This window comes from Callithrix jacchus, chromosome 1, assembly GCF_049354715.1.
Source record: "Callithrix jacchus isolate 240 chromosome 1, calJac240_pri, whole genome shotgun sequence".
Lineage (NCBI taxonomy): Eukaryota > Metazoa > Chordata > Mammalia > Primates > Cebidae > Callithrix > Callithrix jacchus.
The window spans coordinates 99,706,065-99,724,439 of record NC_133502.1 but is presented as its reverse complement, the minus strand read 5'-3'; the positions used below and the strand labels follow the sequence as shown (position 1 = coordinate 99,724,439).

The 18,375-nt window shown below is 40.5% G+C and overlaps 1 protein-coding gene across 14 annotated transcripts in view; it reads right to left on the bottom strand.

The window, feature by feature from the left end:
- Positions 1-18,375, bottom strand: part of FRMD3 (FERM domain containing 3) — a 398,735-nt gene that overhangs the window by 69,908 nt on the left and 310,452 nt on the right. For all 14 annotated transcript variants that reach the window (XM_035303819.3, XM_002742802.7, XM_078367705.1 and 11 more), the window contains 4 exons: positions 7,123-7,210; positions 5,383-5,471; positions 4,027-4,090; positions 3,091-3,179 (listed from right to left, as the gene is read on the bottom strand). In XM_035303819.3, coding sequence (XP_035159710.2) covers positions 3,091-3,179; positions 4,027-4,090; positions 5,383-5,471; positions 7,123-7,210 — 330 coding nt within the window. The remainder of the gene's footprint in view (positions 1-3,090; positions 3,180-4,026; positions 4,091-5,382; positions 5,472-7,122; positions 7,211-18,375) is intronic.

Genomic DNA, 18,375 nt, shown 5'->3' with positions numbered 1-18,375 from the left:
GTCCTTCCAAGCAAGACTTGCCATGTGGCTCTAAAGGAAGGCCTGTCTGCTGGGTGTTCTCCTGTACCACCCCTCCCATAGGCCTGTCTGCAGGTCAAGAATGATCAACCACACCTACTGCACCTCTGTTGCCTCTTTTGCACCAGTCAAGTCCTCCATGTCTGGCCCCAAGACCTCCTGGTCCCTTATCACCTCTTTTTCTACCTCATCTACCCTCTGCTCCAAACTTGTAGCCACTCATGCCCCCCAAAATGCATCTTCTACATTCCTGCCATGGTACCTTACTGGAGCTGAGATGCCCTTCCTCCACCTAAAAGGTGCTTCTACCTCCTAGCTCCCCTGGTAGCAAGACTCACCACCCCCCTCTGGAGTCCTCTCTAGCTTTTTTTCCCTCCCTCTTGGTCTCCTACATGAAATAACAATCTCCTGAAGATAGGAACCACGCCTTTTCAATTTGAGCTAGTAAGCATGTTTTCAACGCCTGGGATCTCCAGGAAATAAAAAGAAAAGCAGAACCTAATTCCTGCCCTCAGAGAGCTCAAATCTATTACAGATCTGACATGCTGGTATGTAAAAATCTACACTCCAATAAAGATCTTGGAGAAAGGAACAAGGGAGAAACTGCTCAATGAGTATATAGTTTCCTTTTGGGAGTGATGAAAATGTTTGGAAATAGATAGAAATGATGATTGGACAACATTCTAAACATACTTCGCCACTGAACTGTATACTTTAAAATAATCAATTTTATTTTATATAACTTTGACCTAAATAAAAATCACAAATACAGGTTAGAAAAATAGAGATCAGATCTAGTGTGTGTGTGTGTGTGTGTGTGTGTGTGTGTGTGTATATATAATATATATATAATAAAATCATGTTAATAGATTGTTTTTGCCTTGTTGCTTCACTCCATTTATTCCCTCATATGCAAGAAAATATTCATTGAATATAACTAAGTGAACATCTCTAAGTTATCCTTTGACAGAAACCAGATGATTTCATTAAAGAAAGGGCAGAAGAGTTTCATTGCCCAAAAGCTGGGGCAATGAAAACAATGAGTCAGGTCCTCAAAAAGCTAAATACAGAGTTACCCTATGACCCAGCAGTTCCATCCTAAGTATATGCTGAAGAGAACTGTCCACACAAAAATGTGTATCCAATGCTCGTAGCAGCATTATTCACAGTAGCTAAAAAGGGGGAACAATCCCAGTGAATGGATAAACAAAATGTGGTCTGTTGAATCAACACAGTGCCATTCAGTCATAAAAAGGAATGAAGTACTAAGAGATGCTATAATATGGGTGAACTTTGGAGACATTTGTGCCACAGGCACAAAAGGCCACATTGCTTATGACTGCCTTTATATAAAATGTTTATAAGAGGTGAATTCATAAAAACAGAAAGTAGATTAGTGGTTGCCAGGGGCTGGGGAGAGGATGAAATGAGAAATGTTTGCTAATTAGTATCAGGTTTCTTTGGGGAGTGATAAAAATATTCTGGACTTAGATAGTGATAATGGCTGTATCACTGTGAACCACACTAAAAACTATGAAACTGTGTACTTTAAAGGGGTAAATTTTATAGCATGTAAATTAGATTTCCATTTTTAAAATAATTTTTTAAAAACAAAATAAAAATAATTCAGGCTCCAACTAAAGACTAAGAGCATCAAACCCTCTGTGTGCATTTTGTGGGTCATCTCACCCAGAGGTGTTCAAATTATGCTCCTGGGTTTTCCCAGGACTGACGGGTTTCCTGGGACACAAGGATATCAGTGATAAACCTAGGAAAGGCACAGGCAACCTGGACAACTGTTGACTCAAGCTCCCGAAGAGCCACAAGCAATGGGTAAAGAGTCTTCAATCTCCAATCCCAACCAAAGCCCATCTACAACCACAACTTCTTTTACATACTGGGCTTTGCCTACACTTCAGATTAAGGAAACGTATTCTGTGGCTAAAACTGGTTTCAAAATCATTATCCAAGCCATTATTCTCCCAATGGTTCTTATCAGCCAAAGCCCAGGAGGTTCAGAGACAGCATTTTCAGTGAGATGAGTCTAACAAGCAAGACAGAATCTCAATGTGAAGGGCAGGGGGACTGAGCAAAAGCCACCTAGAAGAGGTCCAAGGGTGTACAGTGCTGATGGCCTGAGCGGGGCTGGACTAGGTTCCTAGCTGCATCCACTATCACTGCCCTTCCGGTCAGCAACTGTCTCTCAGAGGGGAAGGTGGAGCTCCATGGACAGATCTCAGTTTGAACTTCTTTTGAAACCTGAGAGCTTTATGGATGGTTTCTCAAGTCTTGTCCAGCACCTATTTCTATCATCCTAGGCTCTGGCAGCATTCACCCATAAACCTTTGGCTCTGTTTTCAATACACTGAAGCCTTCTTACTATGAACACAGGTAATCCTCTGCCATAGGCCTCTTTTTCCGGTTGTGAAAGCACATCCAACCCATACTCAGAGTAAGCCAGAAGTATCAGAGAGTATTAACTCTGGCCCCCAAAGCAGCCTTCAACCAATATGAATGGGGAATTAGTAGATAAACAGCCTCACCTCTTTGCCCATCAGCAGGAGAACTGTGAGGTATATTATACCATGTCCCAGAGTTCCTAAGAAGGTCTGAGCCCAGTTGTCCACAGTAGTGACCTGTTCAATAACGTACCTTATATTGCTTCCCGATCTCACTCCCTCACTCCCCTACTGGTAGGTCCTTTGATTACATCCCAGATAAGCTGCTTGCACCAGACTCTATCTCAAGGTCTGCTTTGGCGGAGAGGAGGAGGAGGAGGGCAACAAAAATTGATCCTGTGACATATTTTGTGGAAATAGCAATTTGAAATATACACACACACACAGTGGCCCACAGTCATTCTACAGGAAACATTCAACAGAGCTCAGGACTTGGTCAGGTCAACAAGCCAACAGTCACTGGACGTCACCCTGAACAATGCATAAAAGTTTAATTTACTTGAACATAATTTTAAAAATTGCATTAAAAAATAAATATGAGGCCATTTGCAAAACATAAAGAGTTCCATGGGTGCTTTTAAAAGCTATAATTAAATGAACAAAACCCACTTACTTATAAAAGGCCTGGTTTTCCACTCCACACTTCCAAAGATGTTTGCAGGCAGCTGGTGTTGAAGTATGGAATGCCAACATGGCTTTTTTCTAATTAAAAAATAACAAAACAAGAAAAGGCACGTTCAACACTGTTTACATTTTCCACGGGGTTTCTTTTTCAGGTGTTTACCTCTTTGTATCCTGCCTCCTAACACACAGACTTGAAGTAACAATATATTGCTACGTTCCTTACAGTGTTGCTGACATGGTATTCACCCCTCCCTCACCTTTGCAGATAGCACTAATGTATCTAGGTCCTGTTTCTGATAAAAATCAGCCTCACAATCTCTCTCAGTACTCCAGGCATCATCCACCTCTCTATCACACTTGAATTGGCCTTAAGACATATTTGCCATCCTTGAGGAACTAGTACTTGGGTTGAAAACTAATGTCAAGAAAACCTGCAGATTTCTAGAGCTAGCTCTGAGGCTTAATCTTTTGTTAATGGTCTCCCCACAAATGCATTCTCTGGTGCACCACAACCTATATCTAGTAATTCCCGTATTTTAAGCCTCTCTGGACTAATAGGCTCTAGTTATAACAATCGAACAAGCACAGGTTGTTGATATTTAGCTTTGTAAGTATTCTTTGTCTCCTGTGTCTGTATCTTGGCAAAAAGAGGTAGAGAGAGGTTTCATCTTTTATTTCCAAAGTCTATCCCAGTCTGTTCTGCACACAGGGGTGTACAATCAGCATTGCGTACTGATTTTATTCTTCAGTGCCCAAACCCAATACTCATTTGTTGACCTCTAAAATATTTTGAACATATAGCTTTTATTATCATCATACACTTCAAAGTCATGGTCTTCAGTGACTACAATACTAAAGGCATATTTTATTCCTGAATCTCTCACGCACACACAATAACAGGCAGTTAGAAAGAGCAGTATCTGACCTCCTTCTGGATGCCAATCACATAAAATGTCTTCCCTTCAAACTTCAATTTGCAGACATCTGGCCTAAGAAAAGAAAATCTCTGGGTGAGAAGAAAAAAAGTGGCAGCTAACCAAGGTACCTGGCTTTCCCATAGGAATCTGACTGACTCACAAGTACCAAGCAGACTGCAATGAAACAAGATATTATCTTATCATTGGTGAAGGTCTAATGGGCAGCGAAAAGCCCCAAGTGAATTACATAGCAATTCTCTTCCCAAGAGAGGATCCATACACAGCTCAGAATTATTCTATTTACAGTCAGGCTGCATCTTTCTTCCAAGAAGCTCTAGTGTTCGTGAACATAAGACCAAAACAATATTAATTGCCCAACCCACTTGGCAAGGTGGAAAGAATGTGGTTATTTCAGACTCAGTTAATGAACTAATGTGGATTCACAGTATCCGACTTTCCCCTCCTTCCACATCCATTTCCAGGAAGCAAATCCACTACACTGCAAAATTTTCACTCCTGTTTTCCCTGTTTACAAAAGAATTGTGTTCTTTTATATTGGAACTCCCACTCTTTTCAGCAAGGACTGGTTTAAATAGAAACATGTGACCCAATTCTGTCCAATTAGGTATATAGGAAGTCTCCTACAGGGCTTCTGAAAAAGTTATCCTTGTTTGAAATGGGAACACATAGAATTGTCCCTCTGGGCATTGCCATGGGGAGATGTGCAGGCCAGTCGCATGCATACCCATCTCAGGAGCAGGAGCCTCAGGACCAATGCCCCTGCCCGAGGATGGCAGAGAAAAAAAAAATCAGACCTAAATCCTTCCTGGCATTTAAGTTAGCAGACCATAGAACTGCTCCATGTTTGCTTTGTGAATTGATTAGTCCTCTTATTTGTAAGCCAGAGTAGACATTTCTGTACCTTTTGCCGAAAGCATCTTCATGGATACCCTGGATAACAAAGGGTGAGTTTGCACCCAGGATTCAATAGAGGAGTAGAGTGGAAAGAAGTGAGTTGGGGAGAGTGGGTCCTTAGTCATTCATGGGAACTCACACCTTTACCCTGCCCTGACCCACCCGTGTGTCCCCCTTGGCCAGCAGTAGAAGCTACTGGTAAAGAAACACTGATACTTCTCTTTGAAGGCAGAGCCCCTGAGCCCACACCTCCTGAGTTGACTTCTCAGCTTGGCAAATTCAAGTCCCCACCAAAAGCAACCTAGATGTTACATCCCTTTATGATGAAGCTCCCAGGCAAGGAAATGGATACCAGGCATTCTACTGACACTTGCCCAAGAAGCCAAAAAGGGGATGGAGGAATCAAGATTAAGAAAAATGGAAAGCCAATATTCCAAAGAAGTACTCACCATTTTATCAAATGGATTCTCTTATTTCCCTGGAATACCACAAAGCCTGCAGCTGTGAATCCTAAAAATGTTGTTGTCCCTGTTGAATCCTGAAAAAAAAATAGAAAAACCTGTTTAGATTGAGGAAAATAAAATAAATGATAACCAATATACTTATTTATCCTCACCCTAGGTTAATTTCAGATTAATTCCAATGATTGTAGCAATAAACTAAGTTTCCGAGATGGAAATTAAGAGCAGGCCTTTCAAAGTCTGGGCAAAGTCCAGGAATATGTATCTTTTCCCTTTAAGGAATGGAGCTTCTGCCCTCTAGGAACCTCCTGGAAAAATATAAATTAGTCCCAAATCACTATGTCTACCTCCAAGCGTCTTCTGGGGCTGTGTTCTAGGTCTGCTTTGTAACGTGAGCAAACTGTTCTTGGTTGCCATTAGCACTCTAACATGATAAAACCAAAGCCCTGAGCATCTCATCTTGATTTAATCCCTCACAGGATTTCTGGCAATTTCAGTATAAAAATATCTCCAGAAAAGCTTACTGTGCTTCCAGCCTAGACCAGGAAAACTAAGCATCTTGTAGATAAGTAAAGGCAAAGGAATAACAACACAAAGATAAGTCAGTCTCCAAGAAATAAATAAAATAGAGTTCACATTTCTGCATAAAAATTAATTCACTGAAATGAATAATCAGATTAATACCATTCTAGGAAAGGGCCGCTGGTAAATATTCCAACACATTGTGTAGGTAGAACCAGAGGATGCAAACGCCGGTACAGACAAGTATCCCTCGCTCTCCACCTTCACCACACATTAGAAACATCTGGGGAGCCTGGGCTCCACCCCCGCAGATCCTGATGTAATTGCTCAGGAATGTGTTCTGGAAGCAGGTGCTTATGAAGCTCTCCAGGTGCTTCCAATGGGGATCCTGAGCTGAGAGCTACAGGACTAATGCGTTACCAATACTATTAGGCAGTCCAATCTGGGAAAAGAGATGTGCCACTAAAACTCAAAAACTTATCTTTAAGAGCCCAGCTGATATAAATGCTTACTTCAGGATTAGGAAGTAATCCAGGATTAGGAAGACACTAGTGTCTTGCTGATGCATAGTTAATCGAATATATGGAAAGAAGAACATTGCTTTAATGAAACATTTCTGGAAAATGTATCTACAACTATCACCTTGGAGCTTGATAATAAGGCAGATTCCCCAGCTGTCCCCCAGAATTCTGATTTAGTAGCTCGGGATGAGGCCCAGGTGATTCTGATATAAGCAGTCTGTGTTTCATCCTTGAGAGAAACGCTGTCAAATATGAGTAAAGGAAAAAATAAAAGCAAGTGCTCCTGATGCCGAAATGCAACTTGAAATCTTTCTTTTTTTTTTCTTCCACTTTCTCGATGTTTAAGACTGCATTGTTTCTGGCAATGGCCTTGAAAGTAAATGTGTCAGGGACCTGTAAATCCTCAGGGGCCAAACCATCCATCAGATGAGTGCATCCATGGATGTTAATTTAGGAAAATGAGGCTACTACATAGCAATCAGTGAGCAACCGGAAGACTCCAGTGGAGAAAATCAGCTGCCAAAACATGTAACAGCAGCCCACTGTTGTCCCTTCCGATGACGGACTGTGGGCCAGGCTGTGGGAAAGACCTAATAGGGCTCCTCCAGGCCTGCACACAGATGAACTCTCTTTGGGGCAAAACAATCATGATATGGTGACCTGCTGTGCCGTGAGGAGCAGTTACCTTGCACGGGTGAGGATCCACCCCGTAGGTTTCCAAAGTGTGAGCTTTCAGGAGCAAGTTAAATTCAGCAACTGGTGGGTTCTGCCCTCTAAAATCACACAAGAAAAGTTCAGGAAGTTAAAATGGAAAAGAATAGAAACATGGAATCCCTTCATTCAATAAAGTATGGTGTACTAAGCTAAATAAAAACCCTCACATAAATAGTAACCAGTAAGACTGACTGTTATTTCTCACCACAAGGAGTCCTTTGAGAAGGAACCCAAGATCCTGTTCTCTAGCTAATTGTTCCAAAACAAACCCACACACACTGAGTACTCCAGTGACCTGTACAGTTAATCAAGGTTATCAAGTTACCTTTAAGTAGGCCCTTGCAAATTCAATCTTAATACAAAATAAAACTCAGCATCTGTTCTTTATGCTCATTTAAAAACATTACCCAGGGTAAATGGCACGCCTTCTTGCTTAGGGTAGAAAATGCACAATCCTGTTACCCCATCAACAAGCCTAAACAGAGCCATCAGGTCCAAAAGAATTGTCAACCATCCCACAAAAAGCCCTGGATTTCAAAAGGAAATCTCAACCACTAGTCCTAGCACTGCCCTCCAAAGTAGTAAACAAGGTCTTGGCCTCAGGGAGAAAAGGGCTACAAATATAGATGACCATGAAGCCCTTTCAGGGCTAACATCGAAAGGAAGATTATGCAACATTTCAAAGACCCCACTTTGACTAACATGAATATCCTATGCGTATTTTAGAGAATCTCAATCATTCCCCAAGGATAATTATGTAATTTAACAACCAGAGTTTGCTAAATAAAACAACAGGAATTCATTTTATTAACAAAATGTAAAATGATATTGCAATATTAAATCTATCTCCACTTAACTTCCACCCCAGAGATAGATTGTCCCCAAACCCCTCCAGACAGCGAAGAGTCCTCATGCGTCTAAATCAAAACAGTATCCCACCTACTTCTCCCTAAAGCCTTTCACAGTCTCTTTACCTTTAGAGCACTGGAGTTACACTGATACATCTGATGTCACTGTGATGTGTCTAGGGAGAATCTTTATTTATTCATCATAATCAGCACAGTGTAGATTCTTTTAATCCAACAATGCATCTTTGACTATTTCTTAATTCTTTTCTTCCCTTCCCCACTTCCTCCACTACTCTCTCTCATCTCCTTTGAGAGGCCCTAGTAAATGGGTTTTGAAACTCCTAGGTTGATTTTCCATGTCTTTTAACCTTTGTTTAATTCTTGATATCTCTCTTTTGATACTATGTTTCAATTACTTAATTCAAATGGCTAGCCTGCTAATTTATTCTTCAGATGTGCACATTCTGCTGCTTCTCTCGTTGATATGTTTTTAAAAAAATATCAGTGAAATATTTCATTTCCAATGTAGTATCTATGTGATTTTTGAAATAACACCCTGTTCTCAGCTCATGATCATGAATTCCTCTTATCCCTCTGAGGGTACCACTTCCTTTCTAGTAAGGCCCAATCTTGTTGGCTGCATTAATGCTGCTTTGCTGGTGAAGGTCATTTTGTATGCTGATTCAAGAGTCTCTAATTCATGGAGCTGTTTTCTTAAGTGTTTGGTGGACTCTGTTGGACTTTCATTTTTATATTTGATGTATCAGCCTCCAGAGGTTGAGGGAAGAATGGGATATGCCATGGAGAAGAGCATATAATATGATTTGGATTTGTGTCCCCACCCAAATATCATATCGAACTTTAATCCCCAGTATTGGAGGAGCGGCCCTGTAGGAAGTGATTGGATCATGGGGGAGGATTTCTCCCTTGCTATTCTCAGGGACAGTGAGTGAGTCCTCACAAGATCTGGTTGTTTACCAGTGTCTAGCTCCTCCCCCGCTCTCTCTTTCTCCTGCTCCAGCCACCTAAGATGTGCCTTCTTCCTCTTTGCCTTCTGCCATGATTATAAGTTTCCTGAGGCCTCTCCAGCCATGCTTCCTGTTCAGCCTGTGGTACTGAGTCAATTAAACCTCAACATTACCCAGTGTCAGGTAGTTTTTCATAGCAACGCAAGAATGACTAATATAGCATGTATCAGTAACTTGATTTGGGGCCTAAGGTTCTAGTTCTAGGCACACACAGGGTACCTTCCACTCAAGCCTGCTACTGCCCATGTCAGCACAAAGGCAGGTCTTTCCTTGCAATTCTTGTGATAGTGAATGGGTCTCATGAAATCTGATGGTTTTTAAAATGAGAGTTCCTCTGCACAAGCTCTCCTTTTGCCTGCTGCCACCCATGTAAGATGTGACTTGCTCCTCCTTGCCTTCCATAATTGTGAGGCCTCCCCAGCCACATAGAACTGTTAAGTCCAACAAACTTTCTTTGGCCAATTGCCCAGTCTTGGGTATGTCTTTATCAGCAGTGTGAAAACAGACTAATACAGCATATATTACTGCAGATTTCTGCATATTGATTTTGTATTCTGAAACTTTATTGAATTCATTTATCAAATCTAAGAATCTTTTGGTAGAGTCTTTAGGGTTTTCTAGATAGAAAACTATAACATCAGCAAACAGGGATAATATGACTTCCTTTTTCCCAATTTAGATGTCTTGTTTTTCTCTAGCCTGATTGCTTTAGCAAGGACTTCCAATACTATGTTGAAAAAGAGTGATGAAAGTGGGCATCTTTGTCTTGTTCCAGATCTTAGAGAAAATGCTTTGAACTTTTTCCTGTTAAACATGATGTTTGCTGTGGAGTTGTCATTATGTTAAGATATGTTCCCTCTATGCCTGGGTTGTTGAGGATTTTATCATGAAGAGATGCTGAAGTTTATCAAATGCTTTTTCTTCATCTATTGAGGTGATCTTGTGGTTTTTGTCCTTAATTCTGTTTGTGATGTATCACATTTATGGATTTATGTATATTGAACCATCATTGCATCCCTGGGATAAATCACATCTGATCATGGTGTATTTCTTTTTTATGTGTTGTTGGATCTGATTTTCTAGTATTTTGTTGAGGATTTTTGCATTTATGTTCATCAGGGATACTGGTCTGTAATTTTCTTTTTTTGTTGTATCCTCTGTTTTGGGTATCAGGGTGATACTGGCCTTGCAGAATTAGTTAAGGAGAACTCTCTCATATGCTATTTTTTACAATAGTTTCAGAAAGATTGGTATTAGCTCTTCCTTGCATGTTTGCTAGAATTCAACTGTGAATCCATCTGGTCTTGGGCTTTTTTGTTGTTGTTGTTGTTGTTGTTGTTGTTTAGAGACTTTTTTTGTTACTGACTCAGTCTCACTATTCATTATTGGTCAGTTCAGAAGTTTTATTTCTTCCTGGTTCAATTTTATGAAGCTGGAATTTATTCAATTCCTCTAGGTTTTCTTGTTTGTGAGTATATAGCTGTTCACAATAGTCTCTGATGATCTTTTGTATTTCTGTGATATCAGTTGTAATGTCTCCTTTTCACTTCTGCTTGTGTTATTTGGATCTTCTCCTTTTCTTGGTTAGTCTGGAGAATGATTTATCAATTTTATCTTTTTTCAAAACAAAAGAATCAACTTTTTGTTTGGTTGATGTTTTGTATTTTTTCTTGTCTCCATTTCATTCTGCTCTGATCTTTGTTATTTCTTTTCTCCTGCTAAGTTTGGGTTTAGTTTGTTCTTGCTTTTCTAGTTCCTTGAGGTACAATGTTAGGTTATATTGTGATTTTTCTACTTTTTTGATGCAGGCATTTAATGCTATAAATTTCCCTCTTAGCAATGCTTCTGTTGTATTCCACATGTTTTTGGTATATTGTGTTTTATTTTCATTCATTTCAAAAAATTTTTTAATTTGTTTTAATTTTCTTATTGATCCAGTGATCATTCAGGAGAATGCTGTTTAATTTCCATGTATTCATGTAGTTTCAAGCATTCCTCTTTGTACTGATTTCTAGCTTTATTCTGCTGTGGTCTGGGAAGATATTTAATTCAATTTTGATTTTTTTTAACTTCTTAAGACATTTTCTGTGGCCTTATATATGGTCTGTCTTGGAAACTTTTCCACGTGCTGATGAAAAGAATGATTTTCTGTAGTTATTGGGTATAATATTCTGTAAATGTCTAAGTCTACATGGTCTAAAGTCCAACTTCAGTTCAGTGTTTCTTTTTTTTTTTAAGACAGAGTTTCGCTCTTGTTACCCAGGCTGGAGTGCAATGGCGGGATCTCAGCTCACCGCAACCTCCACCTCCTGGGTTCAGGCAATTCTCCTGCCTCAGCCTCCCGAGTAGCTGGGATTACAGGCACGCGCCACCATGCCCAGCTAAGTTTTTGTATTTTTAGTAGAGATGGGGTTTCACCATGTTGACCAGGATGGTCTCGATCTGTTCACCTCATGATCCACCTGCCTCGGTCTCCCAAAGTGCTGGGATTACAGGCGTGAGCCACTGTGCCCGGCCCAGTGTTTCTTTATTAATATTCTGTCTTGATGATCTATCTAGTACTGTGAGTGGGGTGTTGAACTTCCCACTATTACTGTATTTCTGTCTATCTCTTTAGGTCTAGTAATATTTGCTTTTTTGAATGGGGTACACTGATTTTCTGGCATATATATTTAGAATTGTTATATCCTCTTGAGTTTCAGTCCACTTGAGTCCTTATCTCAAAACAGCCCCTAGCAGGGAAATGGGTATTGTCCTGGGCATGAAAAAGAGAGCCTAGTTTCCTTGTCCCTTCTCAACCAGACAGTGGTTGCAGTCATGACAACTTGAACTCAGCCCATGATGGAGTGCAGCTCAGTGTTAAACCCTCTAAATGACATCTATGGCTATGACCAGGGAGAGCAGGGCTCTTCTCAGGCAGGAAGTGTGGACAAGAAGCTCTGGAGAGCATGGTCCACTCATATCTCAGTCTCACAGTAGCCCATTGCAGGACAGTGGGTATTGTCCTATATATGATAGGAGAGCCTGGATTCCCTGCTCCTCCTTGGCCAGGTGGCAACTGCAACCACATCAACCCAGACAGTCCAAGGTCAAGCGGCAGCCCATCATTAAACTCTCAGAATGTTGGCTTGGGCCTGAGAACAGAGAGGGTGGGATTTCTCCCAGGCAAGCAGTGCAGACAAGAAAGTGTGAAGAGTGCAGTCCATTCGCATCTAAGTCTCAACAGCAGCTCACAGCAAGACAGTAGGGATCCTCCTAGGGGTGTGTAGCAGCACCCATTCTCCTCTCCCCTCCTTGCAGCAGCACAGCAGCAGCAGCCATGTCTGTAGATCTCCAGTAGCTAGGCTCTCAAAATGTTGCCCAGCTCAAGCTACTCTAGGCTCGGATGCCTGTGGGATTCCATGTAGATTCTCTTTCTGGAGCACTGTCTCTGTGCAATCTTTAGGAGCAATGTCTCTGTGCAATCTTTAGGCAGCTCCACGTGTCAAGCACAAGGCCCTAATGGGTCAGAGTTTCTTCCATAGCCAAGATCATAAAAGTTGACCCCTGGAGGTTTCTCTCTTACTGTTTCCCCATGTCCAGGAGCCTCTCCTGACTATCAGTCAGTTCCCAGCTAGGCACTGCCTCGAACCCTCTCCTTACTTCTAGTGCTTCCCATCTCCTCTCTGGTAAATCCTAGCAGTCTCTCCTAGATAATCTGTTTGAAATGTGTCTACTTATTATTATGGTTCCTCTCCGTGGAGGAGGCACATACTCCTACATCTAGTCAGCATGTTCTATGCTATCTGAAAATACAAATTAAAATTATGAGAAACCACTAACATCTCCATCTGGTAGCTACAGTTAAAAAGACTAACAAAGGCAAGCACTGGTGAGAATGTACAGCAAAAGAAACCCTCATAGACTTCTGGGGGATATCTGGTAGAACTAATCTGGAAAACTCTTTGGCATTATCTACTAAAGTTGAACATGTTTACCCTATAATACAGCAATTACACTCATAGTTATATATGCAACAGAAATTAGCGCATGTTGCATCAAGAAATATATAGAATTTTCATAGTGATGCTATTTGCAATAGCAAAAACTAGAAAACAACTCAAATGTCTATCAACTAAGTGGAATGAATAGACAATGAAATATACAGGTATGAAAATTGCTGACTTAAAGCTACATACTACAAGATGAATAAATATCACAAAAATAACATTGAATAAAAGAAGCCAAATGCTACTGTTTAAATATTTGCCCCTTCCAAAACTCATGTTGAAACTTAATCTCCAAAGCCACAATATTAAGAGGTGAGGCTTTTAAGAGGTGATTGATTTTAGGAGGGTTTGACTTCATGAATAGATTCAGATGCTCTGCTCATGCCCTCTTGTCATGTGCTGCTTTACGCCACTTCAGGACTCTGCAGAGAGTCCCCACCAGCATGAAGGCCCTCACCAGATGCAGTCCCTAGACCTTAAACTTCCAAGACTTCAGAACTGTAAAAAATAAACTTCTTTTCTTTATAAATTACCTAGTCTCTGGTATTCAGTTACAGCAAGACAAAACAGACTAAAATATCAGATATAAATTGATATACACTGTATGATTCTCTTTCTATGACTTTCAAAAATGAGCAAAACAAAACTAATGTGTTAAAAGCCAGAGACATGATTACCTCTGGGTTAGAGGGAGAAAGGGCATAGCAGGGGCTTCTGAGATGTTGCCAATTCTCTATTTGACCTGGGTGGCAACTTCATACGTGCTTGCCTTATAATAATTTATTGAGCTTTACATTTGCAGACTTCTCTCACCCCATGTCATACTTCCATTTTTAAACGTTTAAGAAAAAAATTAATGAAAGCAGAAAGGATATGAAGCACTGGGAACCCTGGGAACTCTCACCTATTATTGGTGTGAACATAAGGCAGAGCAACTGCTTCAGCAAATAAACTGCCATTTCCTAGAAAAGTTAAAGTGCAAACTCTGCAAGTTCCACACCTAGGTTTGTACTTACACTAGGGAGTCCTGCACATGTGCCTCAGGAGAATTATTCAAGAAGCCATAGGAACTCTGCCTGCAATAGCAAAATCCTGGAAGCAACCCAAATGTTCAGCAACAGGAGAATGAATACATAAAACATGGGAAGTTCATATGATAGAAAAGTAATTACACAGAAGTGAAAATGAAGGCCTATGGCTGTATGTATCAATGTGGAAGAATCTCATAAATACAATGTTGATGGGGGAAAAATGAGACACGAGAATACAGTATAAGTCCATTTACATGAAAGTGAAAATAGGCAAAACTGAATCAATATATCATTCACTAATACATTTATAAAAGTGAAACAAGAGAATAAGCAACCCAAAATTCAGAAGAGCGTACCTATGGGAGGAGAGGGGGAGGTGGTCTGGGAGGGACACATAGGAGACTTCAGAGCAGCTGGTGATGATCATTCACAAGCAGTGTTAGGGGATCATGGATGTTTTTTAAATCACACACATATTATATATACTCTGAAAATGCTCTTTTACACATTATATATTTTGTAATGATGAAAAATACATACAATTTCTGCCTTTTCAATAAAGGAATCATTGGATGAAATATTATCCAGCCCAAAAGGACCCCAAGCTAGAGTATTGATCAGGAGGATAATAGATACATGTCCAGAGCTATCTTGTACTAAACTCTGCAATTCAAATCAGCATAACAATTTTTATTGCCAAGTAATATACATATTTTTTCACTTATCATTCAGAAAGTTGAAATCCTTATCTTCATTTTGTGGATGAGAGTTCTGACACTCAAAGAGAAAAATAACTTGCTCAAAGTTATTGCTCAAGGTCAACTTGCTTTTGCATCCTGCATTTGCCCTTAGTAGCCATGTATGAGCAAATGCAGGATGCAAATGCAAACTGACCAGGTTCTAGAGTGCTTGTCAGGGCTGGAACCAACATCATTACCAATATCTTATGGTCAAGAGCCATCTGCCTGCTCTCCTGCATGCCACGGCACAGCATTTCAAAATGACATGGTTTCTATCCACCTTGTATGTTTTTAAAAAGTAAAGCAGATGGAACTGGACAGAAAGAGAAAGTCAAATACTACACATTCTCATTAATAAGTGGAAGCTAAATAATGTGTCACATGGACATAGAGTGTGGAATAACAGACACTGGAGACTCAGCGGGTGAGAGAAGGGGAGGGTGAGGGATGAGAAATTACTTCATGGGTACCATGTACACTATTCGGGTGATGGTTACACAAAAAGTCCACACTTCACCACTGTGCAATATATCTATGTAACAAAATGCACTTATACTTGCTAAATCTATCTTTAAATTTATTCATTTATTTAATTCATTTATTTGAGACAGGGTCTCACTCCATTGCCCAGGCTGAAGTAAAATGTTGCTATCTCAGCTCACCGAAGCCTCGACCTCCTAGACTCAAGTGATCCTCCCACGTCACCCTCTTATAGCTTGGAATACAGGAGCATGCCACTACATCTGGCTAATTATTGTATTTTTTGTACAGATGGGGTTTCACCATGTTGCCCAGCCTGGTCTCAAACTCTTGGGCTCAAGTGATCCTCCCATCTCAGCCTCCCAAAGTGCAAGGATTACACAGGTAAGCCACTGCAACCCACCTAAAAAATTTGTTTAAATTAAAACTTTTTCAAATTCTAAACATTGCAACTTATCAGTAATAAGGCAATTCAATCCAGGTGACTGATACTCAGATCTGATTAGAGAACAGTGATATCTCCATTTTATTTTTTTAGTTTTAATTTATTATTTTTTTAATTGCATTTTAGGTTTGGGGGTATGTGTGAAGAACATGTAAGACTGTTGCATAGGTACACACATGGCAGTGTGGTTTGCTGCCTTCCTCCCCTTCACCTATATCTGGCAATTCTCCCCATGTTATCCCTCCCCAACTCCCCACCACCTGCTGTCCCTCCCCTATTTTCCCCCCACTGATCCCAGTGTGTGATGCTCCCCTCCCTGTGTCCATGTGTTCTCATTGTTCAACACCTGCCTATGAGTGATAACATGTGGTGTTTGATTTTCTGTTCTTGTGTCAGTTTGCTGAGACTGATGGTTTCCAGGTTCATCCATGTCCCTACAAAGGACACAAACTCATCATTTTTTATGGCTGCATAGTATTCCATGGTGTATATGTGCCACATTTTCCCTGTCCAGTCTATCATCGATGGGCATTTGGGTTGGTTCCAGGTCTTTGCTATTGTAAACAGTGCCACAATGAACATTCGTGTGCATGTGTCCTTATAATAGAACAATTTATAATCCTTTGGATATATACCCAGTAATGGGATTGCTGGGTCAAATGGAATTTCTATTTCTAGGTCCTTGAGGAATTGCCACACTGTCTTCCACAATTGTTGAACTAATTTACACTCCCACCAACAGTATAAAAGTGTTCCTATTTCTCCACATATTGTCTATACATGCTGTCAAGCTGCAATGATAGTAGTTACAATGAAAACTGTATGCTCTAGAAAGCCTAAAATATTTGCTAGTTGACCCAGTATAAAAAAAAAAAAAAAAAAAAAAAGGTTTTCTGAGCCCTGATCTGGGTCCAGAATACAGGAACAGGAAATCACAGAAGTCATGTCTATTTGATTCTACAAAATGAAGGTATTTCTGTAAAAACAGTACCTACCTCCAAGATTTGATGCAAAGATTAAGCAGGTAACAGATGTAAAACAGTTAGACTAACGCCTAGCACACACTATGTTCTGTCCTTGCCCTCAGACTACCATGTGTTCCGTTGCTAGCCCTGCACACAGCTGAAGTCAGAAATACTCTGCTGAAGGGAATGTCAGGCAGGATGTCGAGATATTTACCACAGAGCAAAGGCCCATCTTTAAAATAATTCTCAAGTGAGCATTGTTTGCTTTGGGATTAACCCCAGATCTGGCTACGCACTGGCTAAGCATTTAAAAGACTTAACTGAAAAAGTCATACACAGGGAAAAGCTAACTGCAATACTCAGAAAAGGCAAAAAGAGCAAAACCAAAGGAAAAAAGGCAGGGACCCTGATAGGACTGGAGACTCCTGAGGCCCAGACTCACCAAGAAGAAACCATTTAATGATCCATTTTTTCAGGAAAACACTGAGATCAATTAAATAGAAATGTTGGGGTTTTTTCTTGAATCTCCCACTGGGCATCTGTTTCTGACAAAAACTCTGGTAATGGAAAATAATGATTTTCTATCTTTCAAATATTGCCCCAGAAAATGTTTTGCTCAAATTAATAGTGTCTCTAATGAGACATTTGAAGGTAGAGACCAGTGATTAGTTGAATTCCTTTCAAAGAGCTAACAATTCTCCAAAGATAGCTTTTCTAACATATGAGGTCAAGTAATTGTGGATGTAGCTATAAATCTCCCTTCTGCCAGTCTTGAGTACTTCTGGACAAAAGGGAACAATGTCCTTGGCATTGACTCTGTTAGCATACCATTACATAAAATACAAGACCAGACAACATCCCAGGAATAAATGCCAATTATTAGTTGACATTAATTGTGAAATAAGATGTGAGCCTTGACAGAAATGAGTGGAACTGTTTGGAACACAGTTGGCAGGGAAGGGGGTGGTTCTGGCTCCCTCTGACCCATCTGAGCCTACGATCTCTAGAATTAAACTCATGGGCAGAAGACCAATGTAATGGCATAGAAAACCAACATAATGGTCAGAATTCTCAATTTGGCTTAGATTACATTTTGCTGCAACTTGGTTGCAACTTTACTTAAATTTAGCTTTGTTGGAAGATAAGATTTTCCACACCAGTGGCTTCATATATTTGGGAGTGCTCTCAAGACTTGCCCTTCAGCAGGGCTTGGGACCTCAGCACTCAGAGACTGCAGGGAGCACTCTATGCTTTATAGCATTCCTGTGGACTATGGGCTGGAGAGACATTTTTTTGCTCTTCAGTCTCATCTGGGTCTCTGGACTTCAGAAGACCTTTCTCCTCCCTGTCATCCTGTCTCCTGCCATCAGCAACAGCTGCCCCACCCAAGGCTGAAGGTCTAGAGCGCCTCTGGGGGATTTCACTCAGCAATCATTCTGGTTAAACGTTTGCCTAGTTGCCCTTAGCCTTGACTTACAGCATAATCAGCCTCCTCCTATCACTCCACCAGAACTTGACCACAGAACTTGCTTTCCACAGTGAAAGCAGCTGTGGGTCTCTACTCTTCTAAGAAGGACATTCTGGATTTTAGTACATTTAAGTCTCTTTGCATCTTCAGCTCTCAGATGGGTTCAGAAAATATGATTTTGTAATTTATCCATCTTGTTGGTGTTATTTTGGTGTTGGGAGAGATCAATA